We start from the raw sequence: 13,264 nt of genomic DNA, 5'->3' as shown, positions 1-13,264 counted from the left end.
ACAGTCAGGGAGAGTATTATTGTCAGAAATCTCCTTAAACATCTGCCCTCTCCATTAAATCCCCTGGTAACCAGGCTCACATGAGCATTCACATAACTGACCTGAGCAGAGAACTCCCGCGTCCTCTTTGTGTCTGCAGTTGTGCTGGCCCCAGCCTCTGGAAGGACACGCCCAGAGATTGGATTCATTCCCAGAGCAGTTCACATTATCCAGCCAGATCTGCCCAGATCCTTCCCCATGATGAGCAGAGACAGTTGCATTGATGGCATGTCCACATCCCAGTTGTTTGCAGACAACACTGGAGTCCAGTAGGTCCCAGAAATCATCACAGACTGTCCCCCAGCTGCCGTTGTAATAAATCTCCACTCTCCCGGCACAGCGACCTGCCCCATTCACCAGTCTGATCCGCCTGCTCCCTGCAGGGATAGATCCCAGCTGTTAATATGTACTTTCCTACTGGACAGAAAATGTCTGTGAGATTTAGAAATGAATCACCTGAGCAGACAACACCAACATCCTGAGCAATTCCTGCCTGGGCTGTCTCAGATGTGGAGTTGTCACAGAGAGTCAGACGAGTCTCATTTCCTGCACACTGGACCCTTCTGAGCCCCACAGGGCCTGTTCCTCGCTCAGACTTAGGGGGGTTATAAGCTTTCTCAGCGACTCCGCACTGTAGCTGCCTGCACACCACACTGGCATCCTTCATGTCCCACTGGTCGTCCAGCACTCTGCCCCACACACCATGGAGGGAAATCTCAACTCTCCCATCACACCGGCTCTCTCCATTCAGCAGCCTGATTGACTCAGAACGACCTGGGCTCAGGAGATAGAAAATACACTGAGTAACACTCTCTGTTATACACTAGAAATAATACAGAATGTACATGAAATTATGGACTGTTTCTCAATAAGAAGGTATTACCCAGTGGTCAGAATGTGTCACAGTGTTAAAGGGAACAACCTCTGTCAGAAGACACTTATTCTTTTCACTCTATAAGTGGAAGGTGCTATAAGGATTGTAACACTCTGAGCTTGACAGAAGGGCTTGCTAGCAGCCCCTGTAAATGAGTGAGCGAGGGAATTCCTGCAGGTTACTGATTGGGAAAATAGTCACTGTGTGTGGTGGTAGAATGGCTGCTGAGGTTTGTAGTCACTTTATCCAGGCCTAAATGCCTGGAAGCCAGTGAGTGGTGTCTGCACAAGCACTTAGCAGGTGGGTCATGAATGATTTAGGCAAGTTTGCCTTGAGGGAGTTTGGCCAATGGAAGAGCAGGGCTCATGGTGGTCAGGAACAGGTTATTGTTGGTAAATTTCCCTAGTTCCCTCTCATCTTTGCTCAGTAGATGGCAACTTTCTTGGTTCACCTGGGTCCAGTGCAGGAACTGGTGGTTCTGACTGGAGCTGTCCCCTGAAGTGTGGTGTCATCTCTGAGACTATGTCTACAGTACGAAATTAATTCAAAGTTATTTTATTCGAATTTCCAGAATCGAGTTCATACATTTGATGTTATGTGTCCTCACTAAAGCGCGTGAATTCAGCGGAGTGCGTCCACAGTACCGAGGTTAGCATCAAATGGTGGAGCATTGCACTGTGGTAGCTATCCCACAGTTCCTGCAGTCTCTGGTGCCCATTGGAATTACGGGTTAAGCTTCCAGTGCATGATGGGGCAAAAACATTCTCACAAGTTTTTCTGGGTGTCTGCCGTCACTCGCTCCTCCCTCCATGAAAGCTACAGCAGACGCCATGCTGCCAGCAGATGGTGCATCACGGTGCACCACCTGTCTCCTGGTATGTTGAATCCACTTCGAATGTCCTCTCCTCTATCTACTCTTTCATCTAACCATTTCCCGCCATTTCTCGGCCATCGTAAACAGAGCTGCACAGCTTCTGCCGCTTTTTCCATGTTGTCTGTCCAGGGCTCCCATGGAAGCTACAGAAGGCAACAATTCCCCACTGTTTCTCAGCCATCGTGAACAGAGCCACACAGCTTCCACCACAAACTCTGCTCACGTTTCCGCCGCAAACTCTGCTCTTGCCGTTTTTTCCATGTTGTTGGTCCTGGGCTCCCGTTGAAGCTACAGAAGGCAACAATTCCCTGCTGTTTCTCGCCCATCGTGGACAGAGTCACACAGACAATCTGGAGAAAGCAGCGGAAGCTGTCCTGGGCTCCCATGGAAGCTACAAAAGACAACCATTTACCGCCTTTTATTGGCCATCTTGAACCGAACAGCTCATTCCACGCCCTTTTTCAAAGATTATCCATGCAGGCACCATTGCGCAGCAAACATGGAGCCTGCTCAGATCTCTGCTGCAGTTTTGACCATTGTAAATACCTCACGCATTATCCAGCAGTATGTTCAGGACCTGCAAAACCGGGCGAGGAAGCGATGACAGTGCAATTACTGATGAGGACATGGACACAGACGTTCCTAGATGCACGGCATGTGGTGACTGGGAGATCATGATGGCATTGGGCCAGGTTCATGCCGTGAAATGCTGATTTTGGGCCCGGGAAACAAGCACAGCCTGATGATATCGCATAGTGTTGCAGGTCTGGGATGATTCCCAATGGCTGCGAAACTTTCGTATGTGTGGGGCCACTTTCCTGGAACTTTGTGACTTGCTGTCACCTGCCCTGAAGCGCAAAGACACCAAATGAGAGCAGCCCTCACCATTGAGAAGCAAGTGGCCATAGCACTGTGGAAGCTTGCAATGCCCAACAGCTACCAGTCAGTCGGGAATCAGTTTGGAGTGGGCAAATCTACTGTGGGGGCTGCTGTGCTGCAAGTATCCAATGCAATCATTGACCAGCTGCTATCAAGGATAGCGACTTTGGGAAATGTGCAGACCACTGTGGATGGCTTCAATGCGCTGGGGTTCCCTAACTGCGGTGGGATGATAGACGGAACACATATCTCCATCTTGGCCCCGGCACACCGTCGTGGCCAGTACATAAACCGCAAGGGGTACTTTTCCACGGTGCTGCAAGAACTGGTGGATCACAAGGGACGTTTCACTGACATCAACGTCAGATGGCTGGGAAAGGTGCATGACGCTAGCATCTTCAGGAACTCTGGTCTGTTTGAACAGCTGCAGGAAGGGACTTACTTCCCAGACCAGAAAATTAGTGTTGGGGATGTTGAAATGCCTATAGTTATCCTTGGGGACCCAGCCTATCTCTTAATGCCATGGCTCATGAAGCCATTACCAGGCACCCTGGACAGTAGTAAAGAGCAGTTCAACTATAGGCTGAGCAAGTGCAGAATGGTGGTAGAATGTGCTTTTGGACGTTTGAAAGCACGCTGGCGCAGTTTCCTGACTTGGTTAGATCTTAGCACAACCAATATTCCCATAGTTATTACTGCTTGCTGTGTGCTCCACAATATCTGTGAGAGTTGTAAGGGGGAGATGTTTATGGTGGAGTGGGAGGTTGAGGCAACTTGTCTGGCTGCCAATTTCGCACAGCCAGACAATAGGGCGATTAGAAGAGCGCAGCAGGGTGCACTGCACATCAGAGAAGCTTTGAAGGCCAGTTTCATGACTGGCCAGGCTACAGTGTGACAGTTGTGTTTGTTTCTGTCGAAAGGAAATAAAGTCAAAATTGTTTTAAAACTGTTCTTTATATTTGATGCACAACACACTGAGAGAAATTAGAAGGTACACTGGGAGTGGGGTTGGGGGGTTGGGTTAGGGAGGTGGAGGAGGAGGGAAGGACAAGTCCAGAAACCAAATCAAACGTTCGCATAATACCAGCTTTCTGGTGCTTGGGTGATCCTCTGGGGTTGAGTGTGTGGGTCCCTGTAGCCTCCCCCATCGTGTTATTGCGCGTCTGGGTGAGGAGGCTATGGAACTTGGGGAGGAGGGAGTTTCATTATACAGGGGCTGCAGCGGAAGTCTGTGGTCTTGCTGACTTTCCCGCATTAGAGCCACCATACAGCGGAGCATGTCAGTTTGCTCCCCTATGAGCTTGACCATAGCGTCCTGCCTACTCTCATCACGCACCTCCGTCCTCTCTTCACGTTCCTGTAATACTTTACGGGACTGCGCAATTGTTTGCCTCCATGCATTCAGCTGAGCCCTATCAGTGCAGGAGGACTGCATGAGCTTGGCGAACATGTCGTCCCGAGTTCGTTTTTTCCACCTTTTAATCTGGACCAGCCTCTGGGACAGAGTAGATAGAGGCCGCATTGAAACATTTGCACCTGTGGGAGGAGAAAAAGGGAGGGTAGTATTTTAAAATATACATTTCAGAGAACAAAGGGGGCACTTTGGTATGAGTAAGCCATCACACACGGCCGGGCAACAGTATTCATCTAGCAGGCAGCCCCTAGGGGCACGCAGGGTTCTGCTTCTTCTACATTCATTTCAATGCTTTCAAACTGCTGGGCCCCCTTTCCCACAGCAAGCAATGCCTGGTGGGTTTGCCTTCTCCAGGGTCATGGAACAGGAGCCCGCCTTGGGAGAGATGGGAGGCTATTGGATCCAGCGTTAACATTAGTTCCTGGCTAGGGGGGAAAACGGATTTCCCACTTGCCGCCTGTGCACTGTTCTCCTCCTCTTCGTCCTCCAATGTCTCTTCCTCCTCGCTCCATGCAACTCCCCCCTTGCAGGTGTCCACGGACCGTGGTGGGGTAGTGGTGGCCTCTCCCCCCATAATTGCATGGAGCTCACGGTAAAAGTGGAATGTATGGGTCTGTTACCCAGGGCAACTGTTTGCCTCCCTGGCTTTTTGGTACGCTTGCCTGAGCTCCTTGATTTTTGTATGACACTGCTCTGTGTCCCTGGAGTAGCCTCTCTCCGTCATGGCCCTGGAGACTTTAGCATAGGTATTTGCGTTCCTTTTTTTGGAACATAGTTCTGCCATAACAGACTCATCTCCCCAACATGCGATGAGATCGAGTACCTCCCGTTTGGACCATGCTGGAGCTCGTCTGAGAATCCGGGACTGTGTGATCTCCTGTGATGGTGGACTCTGCATGGTCGCCTGTAATAGTGGACTGTGCTGATGGTCACCTGTGCTGCTGGTGATCAAACAGGAAATGAAATTCAAAAGTTCCCGGGGCTTTTCCTGACCAGCTGGCTAGTGCATTGGAGTTGAGAGTGTTGACCAGAGTGGTCACAAGGGAACATTCTTGGATAGCTCCCGGAGGCCAATAATGTTGAATTGCGTCCACAATACCTTTAACACGGGATTGCGATCTCGATTTAAGCGCTACTCCACTTGCTGAGGTGGAGTAGAGAAATCGAATTAAAGAGCCCTTTAAATTGAAAAAAATGGTTTGGTCATGTGGACGGAATCTTTTTTTTTTTCAAAATAGCTTGGCTAATTCCGAAATAAGAGGCTAGTGTAGACCAGGCCTGAGTCCAACATGAGATTCCAGCTGATCAATTCACACCACACTAAGTAGGTTGTGTGTGGGGAGGGGAAGGGGACGTGCTCTGTTGGTGAATATTGTGACTTCCTTGGGATGTGAATCTCAGTGTTTGCATGTGTCTCAGAATCAATGAGTCCTACAGCAAGGTGGTAAGTTAGGAATTACTCACTGAGTTCAGACCCAGGTGCAGCCAGGAGAGACTGACAATGGTAAAAGACAACAGCAGAGTCAATGCAGGGCGCACTCACTGGCTGTGTCAGGTACAGTATGTACTAATATGGCAATCTAACGGGTGCAGTGTGTGTGCACTGGATCCAAACAGATCAAGGATCTTGGTGCCAAATAACATTTTAAGGCTAAGAGTGAAATCCTGGCCCCCACGGAAGGCAATGCTAAAACCTCCATTGACTTCAATGCAGCCTGGAGTTTGCCCTAAGACTGGTGCAGGAGAATGCCTGTGTGCAGCTAGTATAGTGCAGGGGTGTAGCCATGGGTGGGCCATGGCCCACCCAGTTAGCATCCAGGCCCACCCAAATTAGGGGCAGAGCCCCCCAAATCTTATATAGGCGCCTATTACCTCCCATCACCTGTCCAATTTTTTACATTCGCTATCTGGTTACCCTAGGCACACCCCACAGCCTGTGTGCTCTTGCCAGCCATAGCTTTGGGTGCCTGCTGAGCGGTAAGGGCCAGCTGGAAGAGATCCTCCCTCCTGCCCCCTCACCAGGGCACTGGATCCCTCCTGCACACCTCCCTGTGCCCCTCCCGTCATTGTCCACTCCCCAAAATTCAGGACCCCTGTTTGAAATGGGCCATCCTGATTATCACTACAAAAGTTTTTTTTCTCCCGCTGATAATAGCCCACCTTAATCGATTGGTCTGTCAACCCCATTTTTTCATGTTCTCTGTATATATCATCTATATATCTATCTATCTATATATATATCTTCCTACTGTATTTTCCACTCCATGCATCTGATGAAGTGGGCTTTAGCCATGAAAACTTATGCCCAAATAAATTTGTTAGTCTCTAAGGTGCCACAAGTATTCCTCGTTCTTTCTGCTGATACAGACTAACATGGCTACCACTCTGAAACCCGTCCTAGCTATGGCACTAGTGTAGTGTTTCAGGTTTTCTGCCGCCCCAAGCAGTGGAAAAAAAAAAGCCTATTGGTGGCAGCTCAATCGTGCCGCTCCATTCTTCGGCAGCAGTTTGGCGACATGTCCTTCGTTCCCTCTCTTCATCTTTGGCAGCACTTCGGAGGCAGGTCAAAGAGAAAGAGAGGGACTGAGGGACGCGCCACTGAATGCCGCCCTTTTGTATTGGCTGCCCCAAGAACCAGCTTCCTTAGCAGGTGCCTGGAGCTGGCCCTGGGCTCTCTGAGGAGCTATAACTGGGTACCAGAGCCCCTCAGGAAGGCCATGTGGGATCATGCCAGAAAGAGATCCTACGGAAGGAACCAGGTGTTTTTCCTTAGAAGGGATTCTCCTTCCAGTAGCTGTAGGGAGAAATCAGCATTTTCATGTGCAGTGGAGTTCCCTCCAAGAACCAGGGCATGGGCTGGGTAGCTAGTTAGGATAGGCTGGGCAGGGCTGCAGGGAATTCAGTTAGGAATGCAGGTAGCAGCCTCTGTGAGAAGCAGGAGAACTGAGAGGTGATTTGCCCCCAAGGTACAAAGGTCTCAGCTGTAAAGAGGAGAGTAGACGTCTGTTGAGAGTGCTGGGCAGGATCCTATAGGCTTAGTCATGTTGTGTAACGGCACCTGTGACTCTGTTCTCTGTGGGAGACAGTCCTGGAAGCTACGTGTCCATTATTAGGAAGAAGGTTGAAATCCAGGGCTTCTGCAGTAGGTTTCTCTGTAAGGACCCCAGTTCCAGCCAGGCAAGAAGCCCTGTGGAGACTCTGTACATGGATTTGAAGATGGGGCAGAGAGGGGAGCTGCAACTTCTTAAGCAGGAGGGATCCCTTTGGTGAGGGGAGAATCACAATGGCCTCTTTGAGTCTTAAAACTCTACAAATCTATAGATCCATAAGACGGGCTCCATTTAGCCACAGGGAACCAGATTGGCTGGCCAATAAAAATAAGTTTTCTAGTGAATTATTTTTCCTGCAGGGCTCTGGCCACTTTCAGTGCCCAGGATGGATAAATCGGGGTTGTGCAGCATCAGGCTGTTGCCTGTAGGACCCCTGCCTCATTCACTTTAAAAACTGGAAGGCCTGTAGAGAAGGAGCAGGGGAGCGCAGGAAGAACTAGGATGATCTTATTAAGAGCAGTGACCGGTATTCAGTAGAGCTCAGTTCTGTTCCTGCCGCTGCTGCAGACTTCACAGGTGATGCTGAGCAGGTCTCTTAAGCCAGTTTTCATGGGGTGTGATCTGCAGAAGTACTGAGCACTTGACTAATAACACTGTTTAATTTTTTAATGTTTTTATGGAAGGTAAACATTAGAGCTGTTAACAACCCAGCATCTTTCTTGTTAAGTACTGTATGATAATGCAGTAGTTCAACTTTTAAACACATCAAAGAGATTGGGATGTAGAAATGGAATGAGAATTTTTTGTTTAGATTCTAACTAAAATGTTGATTCATTTAAACTTTTTGAAAATGAAAAAATCAATTTTCCTTTTCATATTTGGGTTTACAAGTTTTCCCCATCTCCCCCTTTCTAGTTTTTCATCTTTTCTTCCACTGTAAAAAGTTTGAAAAAATTTAAAAAATGTAAGAAAGTGTGGGGGGAGGGAGGAATCTTTCTGAGGTTTTTTTTCAACTGGAAAGGTGTGAAAAAAAGTTAGAAAAAACCAAAGTGAGATAAAGTGCTACTTTCTCTGTGATGTGCTACCAAAAATATCCTCAGGAACTCAAGTGAGAGAGGGGAAATGTTTATTTTCAGCAGTTTATAATTCAAGCAAACCTGAAAGGGATTTCCCTGCACTAGGGGAAGGCACTTCCCTGGCCCCAGCATTACCCTTTCCCAAATTGCAAAGGCTGCTGCAAACAGTGAAGGCATAAAAGCTTCTCAAGAAGGTGCTGAGAGTATTTTGTAATAGAAAGTGTGAAGCAACCTCCATATTGGGAATTGCTAGTAGCTCCCCCTCTAATTACTATAGCAGTGATTTCGAGAAGGATGGGGACAGTGAATTGGTGACATTTATGAAACCCGAAGGACAAAGTGCTGCCTCTGCTCCACTGCCCTGCGGAAGGACAGAGTTGTTAATGTTTTTACTGGAGAATCCAGGGCATTCCTGGGTCATCACTATTCTTTTTGTGATGATATTTATTTTAATTTTATTTTTAATACATTTACCATTATTATACGTGGGTTAGGATCTAGCTCCCCCTCCCCTTGCTGTGCCCTGAGGTTCCCCTGCTCTAGGGTATAGGGGGCAAGTGTCATTAATCCAGCATTACACTTACCTGAGCAAACCACACTGGCATCATTGTCGTGGGAGCACTGAGAGGCGCCCAGGGCAGTAACAGGGCAATACCCTAAATGAGGTTCAGTTCCTTTACAGTGAAATGTGTCAGTCCGGACAGAGACAGTTCCCCTCCCAAAATACCCTCCTCCTGGGGCTGATATAGCGAATCCGCAGTCGAGCTGTCGACAGAGAACGTTGGCATCTGGTAAATCCCAGCGTGAGTCACAGAGGGTTCCCCAGGCACCAAGAACCTGGATCTCCACCCTCCCTGAGCATGTTGTGCTGCCGTTTACCAGCCGGAGCCCTGTGTGCCCTGGGGAGAAGGGAGAAGGGGTTTAGAGAGGGCTCCTTGGAGCTATTTTATATCATATAGTTAAAGAAAGGAAAGTCAGGGGGGATTTGATGCAATTTTAGTTATCTTGGATCATTTGTGTTTTATGAGAAGCTGGTGCCATCCTATTACCACAGCTCTCTGCACAGTGATATCAGTATATTGCTTCACCCTAATCTAAAATTCACATCACTCAGATTTTAAAGACTTTGCACTGAATTCTTACCTGAGCATATGGCTCCAGCATCATTTGCGTGTGAGCATGTCTGACTGATGTTCGATATCCTGGGACAGAACACACGGTGGGACTCATTCCCCACACACTGGAACGCTTCAGTCCAGATTGGTCCATGTCCTTCTCCGAAGTGAGCTCTTCCTAGGATGGACAGAGCTGTTCCACATTGTAGTTCATTACAGATAACGTTGGCAGCTTTGAGATCAAAGTGGGCATCACAGACTGTGGTCCATGTTTCTCCATCTCTTATTTCCACACGTCCTGAACAGCCACTATGCCCTCCAACCAGCCGGGGCTTAATGTGCCCTAGAAATTCAATGAAGGCAAGAATTTACAAGGGAGTCTCAGGGAGTTAGATGCTCCATGGCCATAAAATTTTGGCTGAACACCAATCATGGCTCAGTGGAAAAGTGCAAGCAGCAGTTAGAAATAAAAAAGCAATATATAACAAATGGAAAACAGTAGTATTATATAACAATCAATATACATTAGATGTTAAGATGTGTAGAAAATTGATAAGGGAGGCTAATGATATTAGGGAAAAAATCATGGGTTGCTGTGCTAAGGAGACTCGTAAGGCATTTTTTAAGTATACCAGGAACAAACAAAAAATCAGTAGTGGAGTTCCACTGCAAATCAAGATGTTTAAACTGTTAACAATGATGACAAAAAGGCAGAAGTATTCAATAAACATTTCTGATTTTGGATAGAAACAGGATGTATCATATTATGTGAAAAGGATGAACTACTCTTCAGTCCATTTGTAACTCAGGAGGAAGTTAAACAGCCTTTACTATTTTTATATCAGCAAGCCTCAATAGCTGATAAAACCGCAGAATTAGAGAAATGTAGGCTTGGAAGGAATCTCAAGAGGTCCATCTCCAAGGGAGGTTTAAGTTTACCAGGCAACCCTGACAGATGTTTGTGTAACTTCTTGTGCAAAGTCACTGATGATGGGGATTACACAACCTCCCTATGTACCCTTTCCAGTACTTAATTATTCCTATAGTTAGAAAGTTTTTTCTAATATCTAATCTGAATCTCATTTGCTACAATCTAAAATGATTGTCTAGTCCTATCCTTGGTGGATATGGATAACAATTGACAAAAAATCTTTCCGTTATTTGAAGACTGGTATCAGTTCACCTCTCAGTCTTCTCTTCTCTCAACTAAAAATGTCCAATTCTTTCAACATTTCCTTATAGATCATGATTTCGAAATCTCTTACTCTGTTGCCCTCTTCTGGACATTCTTCAATTTGTCTTTAACTTTCTTAAACAGTGATGAGCAAAACTGGACACAGTATTCCAGCTGAGGCCACACCAGTGCTAAGTAGAGTGGGACAATTACCTCCTGTGTCTTACATATAACATTCTTGTTAATACAATTCAGAATGGCATTTCCCTTTTCCACAACAGCATCACACCTTTTCAGATTGTGATCCACTATAACCCCAAGATAATTTTCTGCAGAACTGCTGCCTAGTCAGCTATTCCCAATTTTGGGGGGTTTCTTTGCATTTGATTATTCCTTCGTAAGTCTAATGCTTTGCACTTGTCTGTATTGAATTTCACTTTACAGATTTCAGACCAATTCTCCAGTTTATCAAGATCGTTTTGAATTTTAACCCTGCCTTCCAAAGAGCTTGTGACCCCCTCAACTTCATGTCATCCACAAATTGTGTAAGTATATCTCTACTCCATCACCCAAGTCATTTACAAAACTATTGAATAGTATCAGCCCAGGACAGTGTTATTTTGTATTTATCCATAGGGACACAGGAATCACAGAGAAAAAAATAAAGCAACTGAAGGCCCACAGGCCTATGTCTTACCGAAAGCTCAGCTTTCCCCTCAAAATCTGGGCTGACTCAGCATATCCCAGGAACCCCTACTTCTGGGGATTGTGTTACAGTCTCCTTCCCTGCAGACCCTGCCTCACCCACTCTGTTTATCAGGGCTCCCTTGTTAATAATTCCCAAGCTCGCATTTTAAGATTTTCCACCTCAGGGGCCTTCCCAAGGAAGGGGGCTTGTGCTCAGCTTGGCCAGATGGAAAAGTTCAAAACCCCTGACACCTGTTTTGTCAGTTACGTACTAGTAACCACTAGAAACCACTGTCTGCGGTTCTGGGACATGTGTGGAGCTCAGACAGGGGTTGCCCTTTGAACCCTGGTAGGAAATGTGAAAATAGCAGTAAAAGGGACTGAGGTGCACATAATAGTCACAGAAATACAGATATAGCCCATGTTCTTTGCAGGGGTCATAGTGGGCAAAGAACTGAATTTGAGCTCCCAGTGTGATGCTGCTGCAAAAACTGCTAAGGTGATCCCTGGATGTATAAAGAGGGGAGCAATGAGTGCAGCTGGCTGAAACGCAGGATTTCCAGTGTACAGGAAATTTCACGATTTTAAAATGTCCTGTGAATTGGAAATCCAGCTAAAATTTTGTTTTGGAAACTCCAGCCCATGGTGTATCCAACATGAAATTTGCTCCCAGGAACCCCTACAGATGTGGAGTGACACTGACATCCTTGTCAGTTTCACCACTGTTAGTATCAGGACAATCATGTCAATTTCTCACAGCTACTGCTGGGGCTCTGGGGCAGCCTCATCATGTGGCCTGCCCTGGACCGGAGACCCCCGGGCTCCCAGACTCCTTGGCCAGCTGGCAGCCTAAATAGGCAAATAGCCCAGTCCAGGGCATTCTGCAAGGCAGGGCTGCCCCAGAGCGACAGACCCTGGGACACGGAACCCATCCCAGGACTTCCAGAATCCCTGATGTAGACCCCGGAGCTGAGCCTTGGTTAGAGCTGGGGCTCCCAGGGCTTCCTATCCCTCGGCAAAGAGCCTGAAAGCATTGGCAGGGCTGCCCTGGACATACAGACCCTAGAAAGCCCAGGGTCTCCAATTCTGAGGCAATCTATATGGTGGGGCTGCCTCAGAGCTGCAGATCCTAGAAGACTGGGGTACCCAGCCCTGGGACAAGCTGCATGGCAGGACTAACAGAAGCAACCAGGAACCTGGCAGGGAACCATGGACATTTCCACCAGACCCTGCTTATGGTTTCGAGAAAGTTCTTTGAACCTGATTCATTTTCATGACAAATACTGAATTCAACAAACTGGCATTTTCCATTTAAACTCTTGTTTGCCAAATAATTTCCAACCAGCTCTAGTAGGATGTTGATTTTTCCTGTGTGTGCAGCACTGGGGAGACAAATACTGCATCTGCTTTTAGCATCCACATTGTAAGAAGGATGTTAAAAAATTGGAAAGGGCACAGAGAAGATCCACAATAATGATTCCAGGGCTTGAAAATGTGCCCTGTAGTGAGAGATTTAAGGAGGTCAATCTGTTTAGCTTGTCAAAAAGATGACCTAGATGTGCCTTGATTTCAGTGTATAAATACCTTCCCATGGACAAAATGCTGCATATTAAAGGCCTTCTTAATCTAGTGGGGAAGACATAACAAGAACCAATGGATGGAAGTTAAAGCCAGATAAGTTCCTATTAGAGGTAAGGCAGACATAATACTGATGAAACATTGGAACAAACTACCAAGGTAAGCAGAAGATTCTCTACCTCCTGAAGTATTCAGAACAAAATTGGATGCCTTTCTGGAAGATATGCTTTAGCCAGACACAAGTTCAGAGGAAGTACAGAAGTAATTGGTTTAAATTCTTTAATCTTTGTTACCCAGGAGGTCAGACTAGATCTAATGCTCCCTTCTGGCCCTAAAATCTATAAAGCTATGAATCAAAAATAAATTTAAGGTTTCAAAGAGAAGCACTCAAACATTCAGAACGCCAGACTTGTACCTGCCTGTGAAACCTTCATTAGTCCCTTTGTGACTATGGCTGCAGGTTCATTGTCCAGAACATGAACCTGGAAAAAGCGTGGTTGGTGT

At 46.8% G+C, this 13,264-nt stretch overlaps 1 protein-coding gene across 1 annotated transcript in view; it reads right to left on the bottom strand.

Annotated features, from left to right (window-relative positions):
- LOC120371759 (scavenger receptor cysteine-rich type 1 protein M130-like) overlaps nt 1–13,264 on the bottom strand; it is a 201,596-nt gene that overhangs the window by 5,662 nt on the left and 182,670 nt on the right. The window contains exons 7-10 of the mRNA XM_039488003.1: nt 9,350–9,408; nt 8,791–9,105; nt 493–813; nt 102–437 (exon numbers count right to left, since the gene is read on the bottom strand). Coding sequence (XP_039343937.1) covers nt 102–437; nt 493–813; nt 8,791–9,105; nt 9,350–9,408 — 1,031 coding nt within the window. The remainder of the gene's footprint in view (nt 1–101; nt 438–492; nt 814–8,790; nt 9,106–9,349; nt 9,409–13,264) is intronic.

Source organism: Mauremys reevesii, linkage group 1 (genome assembly GCF_016161935.1).
Source record: "Mauremys reevesii isolate NIE-2019 linkage group 1, ASM1616193v1, whole genome shotgun sequence".
In the NCBI taxonomy this organism is placed as follows: domain Eukaryota; kingdom Metazoa; phylum Chordata; order Testudines; family Geoemydidae; genus Mauremys; species Mauremys reevesii.
Note: the sequence above shows the minus strand (reverse complement) of the source record. Positions and strands in the feature narration are given on the sequence as shown.